Below are 20,792 nucleotides of genomic sequence, written 5' to 3'. Positions count from 1 at the left end.
AATAGACTCAAGTATAAAGTTGGATTTTTTGTGCATAAAATCGTTTTAATCCAATCGTCTTGGGATAGGTCTCATTTCATTCAATTAGAAACAATAAATCTATTGCCTAATTAAAATTATTTAAGTTTCTCCCTCCCCCTGAAATTCAATGCTCGAAGTCGTCAGACCGTGCAAATTTTTACCATTTTCTCCGAAAAGACTCCTTAACAGTTTGTTGTTGCAGGTGATTTATTTATTGTAGTAGATTTCCGGCATGACCAAGTCAACTTTATTTAAATTTTTCTGACGAATTTCCTTTATTGTATAATCGAATATTTTGCCTTGAAAAACACAACACTACAGTTTTCCTTTGAAAATCAACACACACATTAAACATGGTGCGTAGCGTTTTTAAAAAGTTCTTAAAAGTGCTTATTTTTGATTTTCGTTTTTTAAAAGTCCTTAAAGGTGCTTTTTTCACTGGATATTTTTAAAATGTGCCTATTTTCCCTTTTCGGAAATGAGATTTTTCTTTCTTTACCATGTCGATTTTCGCCAATGATAATTCAAAAGCGTGCTTTTCACATTGTTCTATCCAATATTTTCATAATTTATTCAACCACAATCCATTTCGGCATAACCTCGGTCTACAGCGTATGAAAGCGCCATTCATTTTACGTGTTTGAGGAAATGCGCATGTTTGATGAGTCCGCATGTGCGTCTACTGAGCTGGGTTCGCTGAGATTATTGCACTCTCGTGTGCTACTCTGCTGCATATTACAATAAACACAATTTCGGTCTTCATTTTCCACCCTCTGATATAGAACCGAAAAACTCTTGATCATTTTATAATGGCTAATATAATCAGGATTAGAGTTCTTTGTCAGAAACTAGTTATTTTATCATGATCATGTAAAGTTTGAAAATTATTTTGCATTTTTGTTAATCTGTATAGCACTTAAAATATTTTTTTAGTGCTTTAAAAGTACTTAAAAGGTGCTTATTTTTTGTTAAAAGATTTGGCTACAAATCCTGTTAAATACAAAAAAAAAAAAGCTAAAAAGTTTTTTAGAATAAAAGACGAAAACATTAAATAAAGATATTTTAATGGGAAATATAAGTTAAAAATTTAATATGATCGTGACAGCGAAATGATTAGTGGCCCTGACTGAGGAATAAGCTGTCTGCAAAGTGATCGATAGGCGAATTGAGCTGTTGGTGAAGTGATTGTCTGCGGTCCTCCCCCCCCCCCTTTCTTCTTTTTTTCAGTCTCGTAGTGAACTGATCGTAAAGACACGGTTCCCAGCAAAACTTCGTAGTCAAGTTTCACTGGCTGCGGTCAGTAAGCGGATGAGTTACCACTTTGATCCGCCTGCATAGGGACCGAGAGTGCGCGATATTGGTCTTTGTTAAACTGTTCTACCGTAAATTGCTCGGCATAGCGCCTAGGTCGTCGGATTTTCAATCCCCTCTGCATAAGATCAAAATTGTAATGGCTTGTCTTCAGATCATCCTCAGGGATGTTTCCTGACCATCGCCAAAAACCCATTGTGCAACGTAAATAAGGACACGGTTCCCAGCAGATCACCGAAGTCAAGCATCACTGGCTACGGTCAGTGTGCGGGTGGGTGACCACTTGGATCAATCTGCGTAGGGACCGAGGGTGTGCGGTATTGGTCCTCGTTGAACTGTGCTACCGTAAAGTGCTTGAATTCGCGCGCAGGTCGTCGGGCTACCGAAGCAGGGGTGCCATCAACGCCGAAGATCAAAATTGTGATGTCATGGCTTCGGATCATCCTTTGTCGCCAATAGCCCTTTGTGCAGCTCTAGTGCGACGTAAATTAACAACAACAGCAACGTAAATAAAGTATTTTGGTTACACTATGCAAGCTATAAGCTAATCTTTTTTGTAAACTATTTTAAGCCTTTTAGACCTTTCTGGGATACAAAGGATGAAAAGTTAAATTGTAAATAACGTTACTTTTTATGAATCCCTTAATTGCTCGTATTTTGCCTTTTATCTGTATTTTGATATCTGAAAGTAAAATAACTTTTTATGATACATATATGCAACCTTGTGTGTTCATTGGTAACTTTCAACAGGAAGTAAATTTTAGAATTTATACTATTTTTTAAAACTTTTTTATGGCTCTAGGCCTTGGTTGGTCCATCCTTGGTTTCGTTTAGTTTTGCTGAAATCCTATTTCTGGTTTCAATGATATACTTTGCGATCTTCAATGACGTCACCTTCGGGTTATCAAAACTATTGTTTACCTTTATGTTATTGGTTCTTTGTTCATTTGTAAATAGACAAAATTCTTACAGGTCGTAAGCTTAAAAAAATTTAACAAAACTAGTACCACAGCATAAATAAAATGTAAGGTTAGCTAAGTGTTGAATGTTCGCCAGCGTGTGATGGCAGATTCTTAATTTTTAAAATAGAATTTACCCCCTCCCCCAATTTCTTCGTGTTCGGAATATCTGAATTTGTGACAAAATCCCCACTCGCAATCATATTTTATTGAAATATAAAATGTTGTATTATGTTCTTTAAAAAGAAAAAAAATATTTGCTCAGCTATTTTATTGCTTCAACACTTTCTTTACTCTGTTTTTTAAATCTAAAATCAATAAATATAAAGATGCAGAGTATAACAGTTTTGGTTATACCAATAATTTCAATTAATGTTATTATAATGCTTTTTTAAATTTATTGTTGTGTTTTTGTCCGAGAAAATAGTAATTTTGTTAAGTCGTGAAAAATTCTTGGGATGAGTCAAGAAAAGACATGAATTTGAAAATCTAAAATGTAGCAGATATCCTGCATTAGGAAAATATGTGATAAAAATATTGTTATCTAGGTAGTTTAATTCTGATTTCTGAATAAATAATTTATTCTTTTTGTCCTTAGGGAAGGTGTAATCGGGAGAAGCCTCCTTGCAAGTACTTTCATCCTCCTCAACATTTGAAAGATCAGCTCTTGATTAACGGCAGAAATCACCTCGCTTTAAAGAATGCCTTGCTGCAGCAGATACCCCTCCAGCCTCTCTTAACAGGCCAACTGCCCACTGCAGTGGTAAGTGGTCTTCTCTACAGCCAACTGGCCCAACAGCAGCAGCAGCATTTACAGCAACAGCAACAATGTGCTGCTGCTTTGAACTTAATGAACTCAAATGCTCTGAAGGTGAGTATTTTATATAGAGCAGCCAATCGGAGGAAAAGTCAGTTCTTGTGTGATTTACCGTAAACCAAAAAAAAGGTGGCTGCTTGTTTGAGTTGAATCGGATATATTGCCCCAAATGTAAGCTAGTCAACTTGGTAAGATATTTAAGTAGTACTATAAAATAAGTTTTGCGGTAATCCTTGGTAAAGCTTAATGGTCATGTGATATTTGTTTACTTGTAGACGGAAAAACCTATAAGTGGCTGCATATTTATAGACAGTGTACCAATGGTATTTAAATTCTTTGGATCAACAAGTGTTATTATTAATTATTTGATTATTTTCTGACATTATAGAACAGTCAAATTTTTTGATAGTCATTTTTTTCCTGCTATACATTTTTCTAATTTGTAATCCCTTATGATTAGAAAATTTTTTATGTTTAGAAATAAAGTCTTTTACGTTTTCATGTGCAATTAACTGACAAGAAGCTTCTATCGATTCAGATGCTTCAAAAACTATTATTCATATATTCAAGAAATCTGGTGTGTGTTGTAAATATGTCATGAGATTTTTTTTTTGTGAGCAAAACACAATATTATAAAATAATAGATTGTTTGTTTCTAAACACAGGAGAACTAGGCGCTCTTTTAAACCTTACTCAAAGTTAAAAAAGTTTACTGTAAATTCTTTGACAATACTACTAATTTAATTTGGCACAATCTGTATTAGAATGCTATAAATTCTGTCTTATGTAGAAATGACAAAGTTAGACATGCAATTGCATTTTTGTATTTGTAAGGAAGGGGGTGTATTAATTAAAATTTCTTTAAAGTTTAAAGAAAGCATTTCATTTTCACCATGTATTGTGGATTTAAAGGTTTTTTATGCCAAATATAAATATCCATATGACTTACTTCATTGCATTCTAACTAAGAATTATTTACATCATTATAGTTAAAAAAAATTCGGTGAAATGTTGTTTTCGTTTCCATTAAAACTTCAAAACGATTTTTTACTTTTACAACATTTATATCAATGTGATTGTCATTTCTTAAATTCAAAATATCAGTACCATTAGATTCAATTTTATAACCCCTATCAATTAATTTAGATACTGAAATTTAATTGTTTCTTAAATATGGTACATATGTAACATCATATAGTTAGATTTTTTATGCAATTATAAACTGTTATAGTAGCTTTTACAATACCAATACCTTTAGAAATTAAATTTGCCTTCTTACCTGCTAAATGTATTTTTTCATTAACATTATTTATGTTTCTAAAAATTTTTTAAATCTTCTATCATGTGTTAAGTAGCACCGGAAACCAGGATGAAAACTGTTTGGTTTTTACCTGTAGCTCTAGAATTTACATGATGTTGTTCAGCGGTAAGTGCGAAATTTTCACTAGAGTGTTAATGAAAGTTGAATATACGCTACAGCGTTATCATTATTCAGTGCCCATTGTTCTCGTAATTTTGCGTCAACAAGAGCTTCGATAAGCACATTGGCTATTTTCTTAATAGTTAACAAATCTTTAATTTTTATATGCCACTGATGGAAGTTTTCATTGTTAAGCAGTGGAATGCTCGGCAAGTCTCCATTCATAATGGAATCTAAACGATGTAGATCACAGCAAAACTTAGTGAAACTTTTTCTGCATTATAATTTTCAAAGCCACAGCTATGCTACCAACTGTGGTTCATGAAAATCGAGATTAAGACAGAAAGTAAAGGTTTATTGACATTAAACAGAAAATTCCTGCATAATCATAACCTTTCAAAATTTCTTTTCAAGAAGTTCACTATTATTTCTCGATCATATTTTTTTAATTTGAAAATTGTATTCACTCTTTTTGTGAAGTGTTGTAAGAGATGATTTATTTTAGAATTAAAACACGTGATATTATTCACATTTTTTTTTTAAATTTTAGTTTCGCTCAATCTCTGGACGTATGTTATTTAGTGTAAATGGCTTTTCCTAACCAGTGTAAAGCTATGCGTTTTATAACCAGTATATACTTAGAGCTGAAATTTGAAAATTTTAAAGGAAGTAGATAGAAGAGTAACACAAATTGGTAAATTATACAAAATCCCAAGAGGAGCTTAGTTTACAATATTCAAAAATTGTGATACAATTTTAATTTTTAATTAAAGGCAGAAGAACAAAATGTGCTAACTTAATGACATTTTTGTGTAGCATAATTTCAAAATCTAGAAAAAACACAGAATGAATGTCTAAAGTTAATGGGCAATATTAAACGATATAATTTGAAAATATTTAAATGTATTTTTACCCATTAATGCACTATATTAAATAATACTTTTGACAAAAAAAAACTGTGTATTAGTCAGTTTCATAATTCATTTAAAGTGCTGCATGTTTTATGCAAAAACGAACCCTATATTTATGAAATAAATGTAAATATTTACAATAATTTTATGTAGTTACAATATAGGAACCTCATGCTATAACGCTTGCGTTTGGACCACAGGGCTGGTTATAATGAGTGTCAACTGCATTATTAAATATTTTTTGACATTTTTTAATTGGAAATATTGTCTTTTGTCCAAAAGTTAATCGGAGCATGTTTGGAATTAGTAGATTCAATGCAAAGTTTATAAGGAAAAAATTTAATTCACAAGCAAAATGTCTTCTAAATGAAAAATATCATTCAAAATTCATTAAAGAAATGATTTGGAAAGAAAGAAAAAAAAAAGAGTTCAAAATAAAATGTCTTAAACTATGAATATATAGAAAGAAAAAATAGACAAAAATACTTTAAAAAAAAGGGGGGAATGCATATATCATTAACACCCGATACCTGATAATCAAAAAAATTAATTTAATGTATGCTAAGTGTTATTATGCATCGAATTTGGAAAGATAATTTTTAGACGCATATCGTTCTACAAACATTAGTTATTAGGTAAGTTACTTTTAGTCTGTCTATCTAAAGAACTCATCATACTAGTCATCTGGGGGTCTGGTTCATCACTATGGTTACAAGATAGAACTATTTTAGGGGTGGACAAGTGTTGATAGGGGCAATGAGAAAGGTATCAAAGAGCTTCTCTTTCTAAAATGTGTTCTTTCTTGTTTCCATAGCAACAGACAACTCCAGACTCTGTGGAATTCTTTAGATAGACTATATGCTTCCTTTTTAAGTCAGTATATGTTTCTTCTTTTTTGCACTTACCCCCTTCTGTTTAGCTTCCTGATCATACCCGTTTCATAAACTTTTATTTTGGTGAAATTTAATTATTGTTTTTCCTCCTGAATATTGCATGATTTTTTTTTATAAATATTATTTTTTTTAATTTTTGGTTAACCCAAGTAGTTTTCCTCCCTCCCCCACACTTTTCACCCATTTGTAGATTTGATTAATCTTACTCACCAAGAACTGACTTTGACTCTGAAAGTAGTATTGTTCTGCTTGTTTATAGTTCAATATTGTTCTGCTTGTTATATATTATAGTTCTGCTTGATATTTTAATAAAAATAATAACCCAACATATAATTTTGTATACACAAATTTTTTTGTATATGTTCACAATATTGTTATATTTATCCCTACTTTTACAAATAAAACATCTATTTATGTGAATAGATTTCTACAAAAGAATTAGATACAGAAAAATATTTAAAAAATTAAAAATGTGCAGAAATTCGTCCTTTGCTTGAAAGTAATGGTAAAACAATGTTTCTATTGATATTTAATTTTCAACACTATTTATAGAAGGTTGCATTGAATCAGTTTGTTTAAAATTCCAACTAGCTTTTTTTTTTTTAATCCTTTTTTATTTAGAAAACAGAACTGGTTCATTCAAAAGAAGAAGAAAAAAAAATGTTAAATTTATAGTTTTACCACTTTGTGCACTTTTCTTTCTTATTTGTTGTTGATCTCCACAAGAAGGTAAACTACTAACGGAAAATATTCACCGTCACTATATATATATTTATATATCAAGTGTTGGAAACATAGAATATATTTGTTTATCTTAATATCACCAATTTTAAATGTGTGTCCCACTGTTTAAATCTATTCTTAATTTCGAAGAACAGTGTTCGTATTTTGGCCAAAATATTCAAATTTTAGCTAAAACCTAGAGTAACACATGAAAAACTAAAAAAATTTCATGCAATGGGGCAAACTCAGAAGGATAAAATTTCTAGGTAAGCCACAATGTATGTTTGTGTACACACACACACACATATATATGAACATATATATATATGAACTGGTCTGGGGCACGAAATTCGATGCTCGAATTATTTCCAATTTTTCTTTTGTACAAAACTATTTCTGTACATTAATATAGCAAAAACATGCCGTTTTTTAACTTCAATAAAAAAGTCACATTTTTAGACAGTAGCTAGCTTATTTCGGGAATCTATTTTTTAGTTTTAAAATATTATTTTTGGATACGTTACACTAAGAATATTTATCGACAACAAATTGTTTTTTTTTTTTATTCTATTAGCAAATCATGTAGCCAAATTTAAAAGTAATTTTCCATATTTTTTTTATACTAAATTGTTGCATTTTATAGTTTTCTAATTTTAGAAGACAACAATCTTAAGAAGTCATAAATATTGTTCAATAAATGATGAAAAGAAATTCTGTTAATTCAACATGCAGCTCTACTTAACTCCTGTTAGTTCAATAATACACCTTTCTTTCTTTAAATGTACGTTTTCCAGACCTGATAAAACAAAATGTCAGCTTGAATTCACACTAAAAAACTAGATTTTATTTGGAATAAACATTCAATTCAGTAGCTATGAAATGTTTTAGTTCTTTAGCTTTTCTTTCTGCATGCTCTTTTTTCCATAATTGCCATTCACCTAGAATTATTTGCCATTTTAAAATTTATTCTAATGTTTAGATATTTAGTTCAGTGAAAAGTTTTCCCACACCTCTTAAACTACTCTTGCATGCTACTTTTGTTTTGTTCTTAAGATTTATTGTTGCATGCAATTTTAAATATTGCTAATCAGATCTTTTTTTATTGTCATACATTTCGTGACGGAAATATAATATATTTTATCATGCTCAAAATAATGATTTCATATGGGAATATTTGACATCCTAAGAATAGATTTTAGTTGACAATAAAATGAACTAATTGTGAGTCTTGATATTAAGAAATAACCACAATGAAATCTGGAATTGTAGTATTATAGTCTCCCATACTCATCTTCAAGAAAACTTAATATGAAATCAATATGTAGTATATGTTACTGCTAAAGTGTAGAAATCTTTTATTTTACAGATTATTTATAGTTTACCTAAAGTAAGAACTTCCCTAGCTATTCGTCTGGACCCATAGCGGTGACTATGGTAACTAGGTATAACTATTTCAAGTAGAGGTGTTGGATCATTGTTTAGGACATGTTTCGGCGAGAGAAAAGGAATATTTTTCTTCGGCCAGTTGTGTTAACCCTAGAATGAAGAGAAATTACCCTTCTTGAAATGCGCCATTCTTGTTTCCTCAGTAGCAGATGGCCTCAGGCTTAATGGTGAAGGTAGTTCTTACCGTAGACAAACTGTGGTTAATGTGCAGATGAAACTAGGGTGATCTATGAAAGTGCCACACGTTACTACTGGGCACTTGTTTAAGTGAATCTAACATCTTCATTGTAAACGACAGCAGCATTTAAGTATGCTTAAATTAGCAATGTTATTTATTTATTTTCCGCTATCTGAAAAATCGAGCTACTACAACACTCTAGTTGATAGAATTAGTCACTTAAAAAACTGTGATAAAAAAAAATCAAATAGTTTAAAATATTATTACAGTTAAGGAAATTAACTTATGCCATTTACTTATTTTATGACGTCTAAAGAATCAAGTCAATGCAATCGAACAATCAACAAATCAATTGAAAGAATTAGAGAAACTAACTTTTGAATTTTAGTAATATGGAAACCATATTACTAACTAAGCACATTACCTAGCATATATCAAATTATGCACATTACCTAGATAAAGTGCAGAAAACCCTTTGTAGTCCGTGGAGATCGAGATTCAAACAGAAAGTAAAGGATTATTAACAAAAAGCAGACAAATACAAAGCAGCAAATTAAAAAATAGAATGCCAGCTGGCTGTACTAAGAGGAAAAAAACTTCATAGTAGTCTTTCCCTGGGAAGGACAACACTCTTGATTCTGCATTTCGAGTTTTAGTGGTAACATTTAAAGTTTTATTTTCCTGAAATTTTTGTTTAGTCAAAGTTATAAAACTTGCCAAACTTATGTAGATCTATAAAAAATTACTTAGTTCTTTTCCATTAAAAGGCAAGAACCTATTACCACAACACCTATGTTATGTACCTACATAGACTAAAAATGTCTACTCTGTTGACAAATAAATCTCTTTTTCTTTGTTGTATTTGAATTTCTTATTGAAAAATTTGTCTTTTACCTTACAGGCAACTACTACGCCAACCTATTTGCCCGCAATGGCGTCCACCTTCAGTCCGTACTTGAGCCATACTCCAATGATGACCGGCCTCCTGCCAGCAGATGCCCTCTCATCTCAACTCAGTTTAGTTCCTTCGCCTTTGATGACAGCCGCCCAAAAGCTCCAAAGGACAGATAGACTAGAGGTTTGCTCTTCATTCCATTAATCAAGAATTTTTGTTTGAAACGGGTTTTTAATAGTTTGAATAGTTTGCATTTAAAATACTCTTCAATGTCGCATTTTTATTTTTCTCGGCAAAAGAGTTTGGAATAGCGCATTTAAAAACCTGAGTTTAAAACAATGCATCAGTTTATTATCTCTCATGTATTGCAAAATAATCTAGTTAACATTACTTTTTTTGATGGGAAAAAAATTATATTTTTTGCAACCTTTTTATTCATCTTGCTTATATCTTTAGTTCTTATATTAGGGTAAGAGAGATATAATAAAAAAGTATCAAATTACTTTAAGTAAAAGTAAACTAATTATACATTGCTATCTGCATAAACTTATGTTAATATTTTGTTGTATTGTACCTTGTTAAATTTATTTAGAACGGATTTTGTGCTGTTGGATTGTTAAACAATGAATGCTTTCTTTTATATTGTTTTAGTGTGGGTTTATGATTTTATGTTCCTTTGCATTTGTGTAGCACAAAAGCACACTGCTATGTTTTCTACAATGACAATCTTTTCTTGGCAGACACTTGCATATATCTCCTGGATACGCAAAGTTTATTATTGTAATTTTTTAACTATTGAACAGTATTTAGGCTGTGAGAAAAGAGTTCACTTATTTTTGTTACACATTAATGTATACATATGCAGCATTTGCTTTTTAGCAGGGTTGGCAGGTTTTTGACATGTGACAGTTTTTGACGGTTTAAACCGTCGCGTTAAAAACCTCACTGTCAAGAATGTCAAAAACCTATATTCATATATGAAATTTAATTAATACGTAAAATTTATATATTTTTTATAAAAGATGTTCCTAAATATGTTATAGAAAAAATAAATTAAAAATTTTGCAGAACCACTTATATTTTGAATAGTAACCAAAATCTTGTATTTTTAAAAACTCACATCTTTTGTTAACATAAGACAATACAAATTTAAGTGCTTTCTGTTAAATACACAGAGTAGTTAGTGTCGATTTACAGAATATTCAGCCTATTCATTTACTATGCTGAAAATTTAGTTTATCCAAATACTTGTGAATTTCATTTTACTGAATACTATTTAGTTTTGTTGAATATCTAAATATTGAGCTGTTGAAAAATTACTTCTTGCTTTCAAGATATACATTATTTGTATTCTTAATACAAGTTGAGAAAAAGAAATTAAGAGATAAAAATTGTTTTAAAATGATAAGTGTAATAATTCTAAATAAATATAATCAAAAAAAAAAAAAATGTTTTTTCGAAATATAAATATTGTGCAAAATTTTTCTGCACATGCATTTGAATATAAATTTCTAAGATTTTAAATCTGTTATTTTACCTTAATGTTAATTAAAAAATATTTTAAAACCTGCTGATTACCTATAGTATAAATAAATTTCAATATAATGTGTGCCAACTGTTGGTAGTTTTGAAGTTTATATATTTTCTTGGCAAACTTCAGATTTTGACGGTTTAAACCAGTATCATACCCTTGTCATGTCAAAAACCACTTTTTGACATCAAAAACCCAACCCTTCTTTTTTAGCTTGTGTGTATATATGTATGTTTATTTTAAGGGAATGTTATTCCTTTTTAGGAACTGAATTACCATCCATCTTCTTTTTAGCCAACTTGTTTTTGACTATAATTTTTTAACTATGGAATGAGTAAATATTTTAAAAGAAATATTTGGAATTTGAAGTTATTCAAAGATTTGTTCAATTATCGTTATTTTGTCAACTTTCATAATTCTATACAGGTTATAAAATAGTTATTTTTTAGTGATAGGTGATGGTACTAAAAGGTTTTAAATAAATAATTATATCTGAACTGAATTTAATATGAAAAAAAAAATTTTTTTTTCTTGTTTAAGGTAATTCTTCTGGGAACAAATATCTTAGTAGAATTATTTGAAATAATCAAATACTTACTTCTTTAAAGTGAGATATTTTAAGAATGTATTATTAAAAGAATGAGTAGATTAGAATTGTTTTGACTATAATTTTTTAATGAGATGAGTGGGAACGTGTGAAGGAATAAGTGAAATTTGATTTTAAGTGAAATCTTAGTAAGAAATATATGAAATTTGAATTATAAAAAGAATGAGTACTTCAGATGAAGAATATTTTTAAACAGCTTATTGAAAACAAAAATATAAGCTCATTACTATTATAATTTTATAACCTTTTCTTGATTCAAAACAGCTAGTTATTATAGTAAAGTTATTATACTTTAGTTATATTCACATATTCTTTATTGATGGTGCTAAAATGTTTTAAATAAATAATTAGAACTAAAGTTAATTTGAAATTTTATTTATTTATTTTTTTGCTAATGGATATTTTTTTTTCTTCCAAAAAAGCATATTCTTTTTTAAAAGCTAATTCATCTGGCCACATATATTAGTTTTACAATAAATTAATAAAGAACTAGCATAGGTAAAAACAGAAATTTTTTTTAAAAATTTATACTGTAGAATTTGATGTTAATAAATGGAATACCAATTATGATTATTTACTATGAAAAAAATAGTTCACTTGCTTAAATTATGTTTTAAGTAAAAAAGATTTTTCTCAATCTGTGCTACACCCCTCTGTTTCTCATAATAGACATCAGGAAAAGTTAATCAGCAGGTTCAATAATTTAAACTGCTTCAGCTGCAGTCTATGTTCTATGCAGTCTAGGCAGTATTCAAAATACAGAATGTATGTTAAAGTTGTTCAGATTTATTTTTATTATATTAGATTTAATCTTGTGCCAGCAGTAAACAAAAAACAAAATTATATGTTGCAAAATTTCTTGTCCAAATTTTATCGTTATTTTGAAGGTTGGTTTGTATTTCATATTAATATAAAATATTATAATAAGGTGAAAAAGTGTATTGCATATTCTATTTAAATTATGTAACTCACTGCCCTTAACTTAAATAGAATTATTCAAAAATTGAAAAATATTTTTCTAAGAGTAAGAGTTTTCTTTTTTTTTTTTAATAATTACTTTTTCAATATAATGCTTTGTTTTTATAGATTACAATACAAGGTCTAATTATTGCATAGATCCATTATGCTTACTCTGCTTGTATGGCATAAAAGTTTTCTGTTTACAGTTCTATATAATATTAAAATTAAATATGCATTATACTGCTTCTTCATTATTCATTGAAAACTGAAATTTTTAGGAATGAGAATATTTTATGGAATGTTTTTATTAAGTTAAATTATTATGAGCACTAATTATCTAATCATAAAAATTCGGCAAGTGTGAGTTAGTTGAGCTAAATAGGTAAAGTATTTATTTTTAGTGATGAAAGAATGTATATGAGCTTCCTGTAACAGCTATAACAGCTCAGTTTTAAGAATTATTTATCTGTGTTTAAATTTGCAAAATAATAATTATTTTTCTCACAATGGTTTCTCTGTATCTTTATCTAGAATTATATTTTTCTTCATATTTCTGTAATGACTGAAATGTTTTGGGGGTAAAAGCTTTTCTATAAAGTTTTCACCTTTGCTTTATATAGTCATAAGTGGTGTTTATCAAGGCTTAATGGCTAAAAACTTCATTTTCTTACCCCTTCAGATTTCCATACAGTCTTTAAAAAAATTAATTCATGTTTGATGTTCTAACTATATCAAAATATTTATATAACTATATCAAAATATTCTAATTATATCAAATAATTTTGTTCAACAATCCTTAAAAATTTTTTTTGAAAGCCAGGTTTTCTGTTACATAACGATTTCCTTTTACAAAGCCAAAAGTACTGACTTCTGCCCGGTTTTTCTCAATCTTCTTATTTTATTGAAAATTTTCAAAATTTTTTTATGTTTATGAAAATTCCCTCAAATTTTACAAAATCAATAAACTTCAAATTTCATCACTTTTTATTTTTAAATCAATTCAAAATATTCATTTTTTTTTAATCATGTAGATTTTTAATTTTTATACTATTCATTTATAAGTTGCCAGTTAATTAAATATTTATTACTACTCAAAAAAAGGAATACGAAAATGTTGCTAGCATAATAAAAAATTTATATTCAATTTATATTTAACGTCCGTCACAAAGGCAAAATATTGCAACAAATTCAAGTTTGTAGTTGGTAGTGTTATATAATTTTGCATTTTATTTCCATTTATAGATGATAAAAAAAAAAATCTTGAACTTTTTTTAGTTTCTAAACCACACTAACTTAGCAGCTGAAAAAAATGAAAATCACTCTGACGAAATTTCTGAAATCGAGCAAAATCCACTAACTGTTCACAAGCTTAAAGAAAACTTGCTTGCTGAGAGGTATCAATCTCTAAACCAAAATTGATAATTTTTTTTATATGATTAATTCTCTCTTTTGAAAATTTTAATCTCTTGATAATTTGATAATGCTTTGATAATTTTAATATTTTTAAATTTTAATATGAATTATTTAGGTGCATTTAAGTAATTTGCATTTAAAATTACCTTAAAATACTTAAATAATGATATGTTCCAGATGATGCAATGTATAATAGGTAAGTTTAATGACTTGTGAGAAAATTTTCAGAAACATATATTTAGGGCAGTAAATACAGAACACCCTTTGTATTATAACATGGCTGTTGGATGATCTGAAGGGGTTAAAAGTGCTTTATCCACATTAAAAGCTTTGCTTATCCACTCTCATGTGTTGCACTGTCTGAATGGTGGCTTTTCTGCTTTGCTCTTCCCTCCAGGTGTGCCGTGAATTTCAGCGTGGCAACTGCAAGCGTACAGAGAGCGAGTGCCGCTTTGCTCACCCTCCCGAGCATGTGACAGTGGATAGTGGCGAGGGCACAGTGACTGTGTGCATGGACTTTGTGAAGGGGCGCTGCACTCGGGACCAGTGTCGTTACTTCCATCCACCGGCCCATTTACAGGCACAGCTGAAAGCTGCTCAGACCCGAGCCAGTGCTGCTGCAGTGGTAGGCTTTATTTCCCTCTGTCTGTCCACGCTTTTTTCTCTCACATTTGCTTTTTTATCTTTGCTGTTTAAAAGCTGCTTTCAAAGCCACTGGAATGCATTTGGGTAGTCGTCAAACTCTCGTAATATCACTTTTTTTTAAGCATACATTCAGTCCATAACAACTGGAATACTTAATGTCTTTAATATTGTGCGAAATTTGTAAGAATTGAAATACTTTGTATGAGATCTTCTGAAATAACATTGCGGCAAATTAGAATTGAAGTACCATGAAGAAGAATGTGTTAAATGACATTGTTGTAAATTTGTAAGAATTGAAGTACTTGTAGAAAAAGATCTTAAGAACATTGGCATAAATTTTTTGAGTCGAAAAAAAAAGCGTAAAAAGCATCAGGAAGTGCAGAAAATGTACGATTTCATGAAGGAGGGGAGTTTTCAGTCCAATTTAAAGCAAAAAATTGCTATAAAAATTTTTACGGTAAAATTATTTGTTGCTTTACAAAATTTCTTGCTTTTTTTAAGTGTCTGTAGTAGAGATTTATATTACTTTAAATGAGAACCTTCTTTTAGTAATAAAAAAAAAAGACTTAGAAGTTCAAAAATCTTGGATCCTAATTCCCCCTAGTTCCCAAACTCTTGAGGAATCACTGTAACGAAGAGAAGAAGAAAAATAATTAGATGCAATTAATTTTCTTCCACCCTTTAAATTTCGTTAATGTTATTATATTTTATAAAAATGATAATCTATTATTTAATATTTTTTCATTTAATTTAACAAAAATTTGTATAATAAAAAATTAGCCTTTAAAAAAACTATAGAATTTTTTTTATTTATTTGGTAAGTTTCTAAAAATTTTAAAATAATTTCTTGTTTCAAAAATTGCATTTCTCCACTCTTGGAATGTTCAATTTTACCCATTGTTCCATGATAATTGACCTTTAACTTTCCTAAAGCTTTAAACCTTCTAAAAGAATTCCCAAACATTTCAATAGTGAAAAATATAATTTCGCTAGGATTTCATCAACATCATGCTTATAAGAGAAAGGAATGTTATCATTTATGAATGATAAAAAAGAATTTGTTTTAAACTACTAGTTGAGTTTGCTTCTGTTCTCTCTTTTTTAATCAAAACTAACTTGATTACTGACTGCTTGAACATTGTTAAATCTTGTTGCCAAATTGAAAATGTATTTTTTTTAAAAATAAATTAAGTATAAGAATAATGGAAAAGCAAGGTATCAATTAAATATCAAAATGTACATTTTAAAAGTTTTTTTTGTAATGTATTTTATATGTATGCCATATTAACTTACTGATTAAAAAGAATATTTTCTAATATGCTAACTCTAACACAAATAACCTTATTTGGTTATTTACTAATGTGAATTCATAAGAGCCAGGATAGCCTGGTTGGTCCCCGCCGGCCGAAGACTCCCCGTGTAGTAAATGGTGGCTGATCACGTTAAATCTGTCGAGTTACAAAGTTCTCCATGTTCCCATAACAAATCATACCTCTGGGAATACTGATCCAGGAGTTTTCTATTACTGTTTCAACTGATATGCTGGTTTGTTCGAGTATTGTGCAAAGTTAGATTATTTTTTCCTTAAAGAATTAATTATTATCAAAAAGATAAACAACATACAAGCTTTACTTTCTAAAAATATATTTAAAAAATTATTAAATTGTAAAAAAAAAAATCTATAAATTTGAGAAAAATATCATGTTCAAAAAAAGCATCATTCTAGGGAAATAATAGGCTCTGAGAATTTTCTGTTTCCTGTAAGAAATTTTTAAAAGTTTGTCGTAAACATTTTATACTTAATGCCGATAATGATGATCCAAAATTCTAAAACATGAAGGTTTTTAACATGTTTCTCACTTAAGGTTTGTCCGGAATTAGATAACAACCTAGACTTTAACATATTTTGATAAGTCTAATGACAATCACAAAACCAACATGAACAATTTTATGATAATATTTCGCATTGCTGTTTCTCCGCACATTCAGATTCAAATATCAATTTTCTATATACCAGTCTTGTGTTATATTTGTATTTTTACTTCCTCATAATCCTTAACTATTGCCTTTCTGGTGTCTCTTATGTATACATAGGGTAATATATACTAGTAAGATAAAATATTATTAACCAAATATATAAGAGTTCAATTAGTAAATAATTGTAATCAATTACTAAAAATTGTAATGTTTTATTACAGTTTTTGTCAAGTATAGTTAATGCACATGAGAGTGAGGTGATTTGTATGCAATTTCGTTTAAAATCTTTGATACCTTGGAATAAAGCCCAAGAAAGAATTCTATTTCGCTTTTGCTCAATAAACTTCAATTTTAAATTATGAAATTTTCTTGTTAATCGCTTGATGGAGGAAAGAAAAAAAAACATTACTAGTTTCAATTTGAATCATGGTATTGTACTTTTAACAAGTAAACATTAGCCTTGAGCATTCCAGTGGCTTCTTTTTTAGGCTGATTATAAACAATGCAGTGTCCTTTTTCATCCCAAGGCATGCATATTGGCTTATACTTAGACTTAATAAATGCTATGATTATATATGTGTCTGTCTGTGTATATATAATATATATATATATATATATATATATATATATATATATATATATATATATATATATATATATATATATATATATATATATATATATATATATATATTGTGTTACTGAATGCTTTCTTAAAGATGTACAACTTAGTTGTAATTAATTTAAAAATATTTTATGTTATTTCTTTAGAAATTGATTAAGAAATAATTTTTTACCTCCACTTTTCCATTTTTAAGGGCATTCAAGATTTTTAAAATACATTCTATAATTTTTAATGAATTTCAAAGACTACAAAATTCAATGTTTAAGTTAGTTCTATTTTGGATTTAAATGAATAGATTGCATATTTGTACTTTTTTGAGTCACTTTCAAAATATATGACTCAAAATAGAATAAAGTATGAGTGGATATGAAAAAATTTTGTATTTGAAGAGGTATTCATATTTTACATATAATATGGAGGCATAAAACAAAATAATATACAAAAAAATGCTTTTGTTGGTTATTAATTATATTTAAAAATCGTTACTAATTTAAGGTAGGATAGCTGAGGTCGTTTGAGGAAGAAAAAAAAAAAATTTTTTTTCTTCCTAAACAAATTCTTTGATTACATAATAAAACATGTATATTTATTTTTATAATTTTGTTGGTTGCCTAAGTTATACACATGGTGATTCTAAAAAGATGGGAAAAATTTTAGGAAGTGATAGTACACACCCAGACAAACAATTTTTATCAAAGAATGCATGGTCGAAAACAAAACGCAAAGGTGCTGGCGCATTTGGAAAGTTTTTTTCATGCAAACAAGAAAGCTCCGAGTTACTGCGCTACTTTATTTGTCGCCAAGCTTTCGGCCACTGCAGAGAAAGTTTGCCTATCTTTTCTTCGCCGTTTCACCAGCATAGCCGCTGCCGGCCACTGTTTTGAACACTTATTGTAATCGCATGCCATTAAATTTGCTTTTATAACTTAACTTTGTCGTTCTTTGTGTGTTTTTGCCTCATATAAGAACATAAACTTTGACGCCCTCTAGCGGTTTTGGGTTTTGTTTTCGACCATGCATTCTTTGATAAAAATTGTTTGTCCGGGTGTGTACTATCACTTCCTAAAATTTTCCCCATCTTTTTAGAATCACCCTGTATAAGCTCAAAATCTTCATAATTTTTTATCCAATTCGTTAAAGAATTTAACAAGCTTTTGCATATAATTATAATTCTACTCGCTCCTAGAATGTTTTTTTTTGTTATTGTTCTTTTTTACTTTTTTTTAAAAAAGAAAGTACATACTGAATTAAAAATGTTTAACATTTAATTCATCAAAAAGTATAGTATTTGCTGTATACATAATCATTTGCTAATGACATACCTTTAGTTAGTAAATCCAGAAAATTCGTCACATAGGCATTCAATTTGTTAGAAGGTTGAAACTTGTAAATTTGGCTTAAAAATAAGCTAAGTACAGAGACTTTGCACGTTATATCTAATCCATTGCCATTTACTCTGAAGATTCATAATCAGTACAATAGTAAATTAGTAATTGCTCTTAAGTTTTATTTATTTAAAATATTTTTCATTTTATTTTCTCAATTATATAAAAGATTTTTTTCCCATTACTTTTTAAGTTGGAAATAAACAATTGTTTAGTTTAAAAAATAGAGCAACTCAATTACCTTGGATATGAATCATTTTTGAAAACATAATTTGCCAAAAAAATTTACTGCTAGCTTAGTGAAAAAATTTGCCTGCTAATTTTTTTTTTTCTGTTTTAGTTCTAGTTTCAAGATATATTGCAGAATTATTTATTTACTTTTACACATTCAATGAAGTTATTCATATTAATATACTACTTTTATATGAAATGTTAATTTTAAATTATACAAGATTATCATGTAAATTAATACTTTTTTTATTACAAAAAGCTAATTTTTTTTCCATAATTAAAGCTTATCACTTTTATTTAGTTAGAAATAGTTATGAGTGACCCACGTACCATTATTTAATAGCTTTGATATATTTGCTTTTGTTTTCTTGTTGTTTTATTTTAGGTGATTTATTAGTTTCCATAATTTATGTGTCTATAACAATTTTGATGCTAACATTTATTCTATATTCATGATTTTATATTTTTCGTTAACTTGTTTATAAAATTGTTGTTTCCTGTAATACTTGATAGCTTTTATATTATGAGAATACAAAAACTTTTTTTATAATTTTATCTTAGATTTTAAATGGAAGTTTTTGTATTCCCTTTGTTTACATGGCTGAAAGGAAGGAAAAATATGTAAATATTTAAAATTAAATTTTAACCTATATCTTAATTTGATCAAATTATTAGAAAATGTTACTTTTTTTTGTTAATGCCGAAATTCTTTTTTTTTAATTGATAGAAATTCTTTTTTTTATATTAATAGATATCTTAAGTTTAACTTTTAAATATCCTATCCATTAATTTAATTCTTTTGCCGCATTAATTTTTCAAAGAGCATATAAATTAATATTAAATTTTCAAAAATCAGAAAATCAGTGTACTTGTGTAATATTAATTTTTGGTAGATTTGAAGGAAAAAGAGTTCATACTTAAGTGCATATAGTATTCACTCACTTTCTCAGAAAACTCACTACTTATGTGTAATTTTAATAAGTGTTTAAATTATTAATTTAAAATATATCACAGAAATAATGGTGCGTCCTGTGCTATATTTTTAAATTTATGCTTAATTAAAGAAAATATCATTAATATACTCTGGAAATTCCAAAATTCTGTTCATCATTTTTTTGTTACTAAAACCTGATAACAGAAATGTGTACTTAAGGGTAGAAATTTAAAATTTTTTGAGAAATTAAGAAAATTTTATAACTGTTCCAAAGGACCAGTAACTAAAAAGTATTCATAATCCATTCTCATTTTCACTGGTCCGTTTACATGTCTCTATTACATGAATATATTTTTTTTCTTAAAAAGTATAGTTAATAAATTGAATTTAAATAAGAAAAAATTACAATTTAGTGAATTTGTAATGTTCATAATTATGTTTAAATATGGTATTTTAGATAAAAACACTGATCAAAACAGCATACCATCCTTTTACATGGGTAATTATTTTATAAAGATCAGTACGTATAGCGGAAAATCTGCCAATTATTTCCTTTCAGCCATTAATTATTATTTTTTAACCATAAGCTTGTTATGCTAGTGCACTGCATGGAATTGTGGGAACTATATCATTTATATGTTTGGACATGTCCTCTGTGCTGCATGTCCCTGACCTCATAGTTTTTAGTGTGAAATTGCTTTTGTTTTTTTTTTCTTCTTCACTTAACAAAAAAAAATTTTTTTTTTTTTTTTTAAGGAGCCTGCTTTTTTGGTATATCGAAAGTTCATATCTCTCCTGAACTTAGACATTCACCTTCTTTTTTAGGCAGGTCTTTCTTTGCATTGATGTTGCTAACTGTTTTAATATCCTGCTTTACTTCTTAAAAAGTGAAAAAAAATATTTTGTTTCT

General features: G+C 28.5%; 1 protein-coding gene across 7 annotated transcripts in view; it reads left to right on the top strand.

The window, feature by feature from the left end:
- Positions 1-20,792, top strand: part of mbl (splicing regulator muscleblind) — a 101,023-nt gene that overhangs the window by 59,190 nt on the left and 21,041 nt on the right. For 3 of the 7 annotated variants that reach the window (XM_016055188.4, XM_016055191.5, XM_087157954.1), the window contains exons 3-5: positions 2,890-3,162; positions 9,581-9,757; positions 14,483-14,710. In XM_016055188.4, coding sequence (XP_015910674.1) covers positions 2,890-3,162; positions 9,581-9,757; positions 14,483-14,710 — 678 coding nt within the window. Of the gene's footprint in view, positions 1-1,919; positions 2,086-2,889; positions 3,163-9,580; positions 9,758-14,482; positions 14,711-20,792 lie in introns of those variants that run through there. The other 4 variants (XM_016055192.5, XM_043051597.3, XM_016055190.4 and 1 more) reach the window with 3 other exon arrangements.

This window comes from Parasteatoda tepidariorum, chromosome 2 (assembly GCF_982258835.1).
Source record: "Parasteatoda tepidariorum strain Cologne lab strain chromosome 2, Ptep-v5.0, whole genome shotgun sequence".
NCBI lineage: Eukaryota > Metazoa > Arthropoda > Arachnida > Araneae > Theridiidae > Parasteatoda > Parasteatoda tepidariorum.
This window is presented reverse-complemented; position numbering and strand designations above follow the sequence as displayed.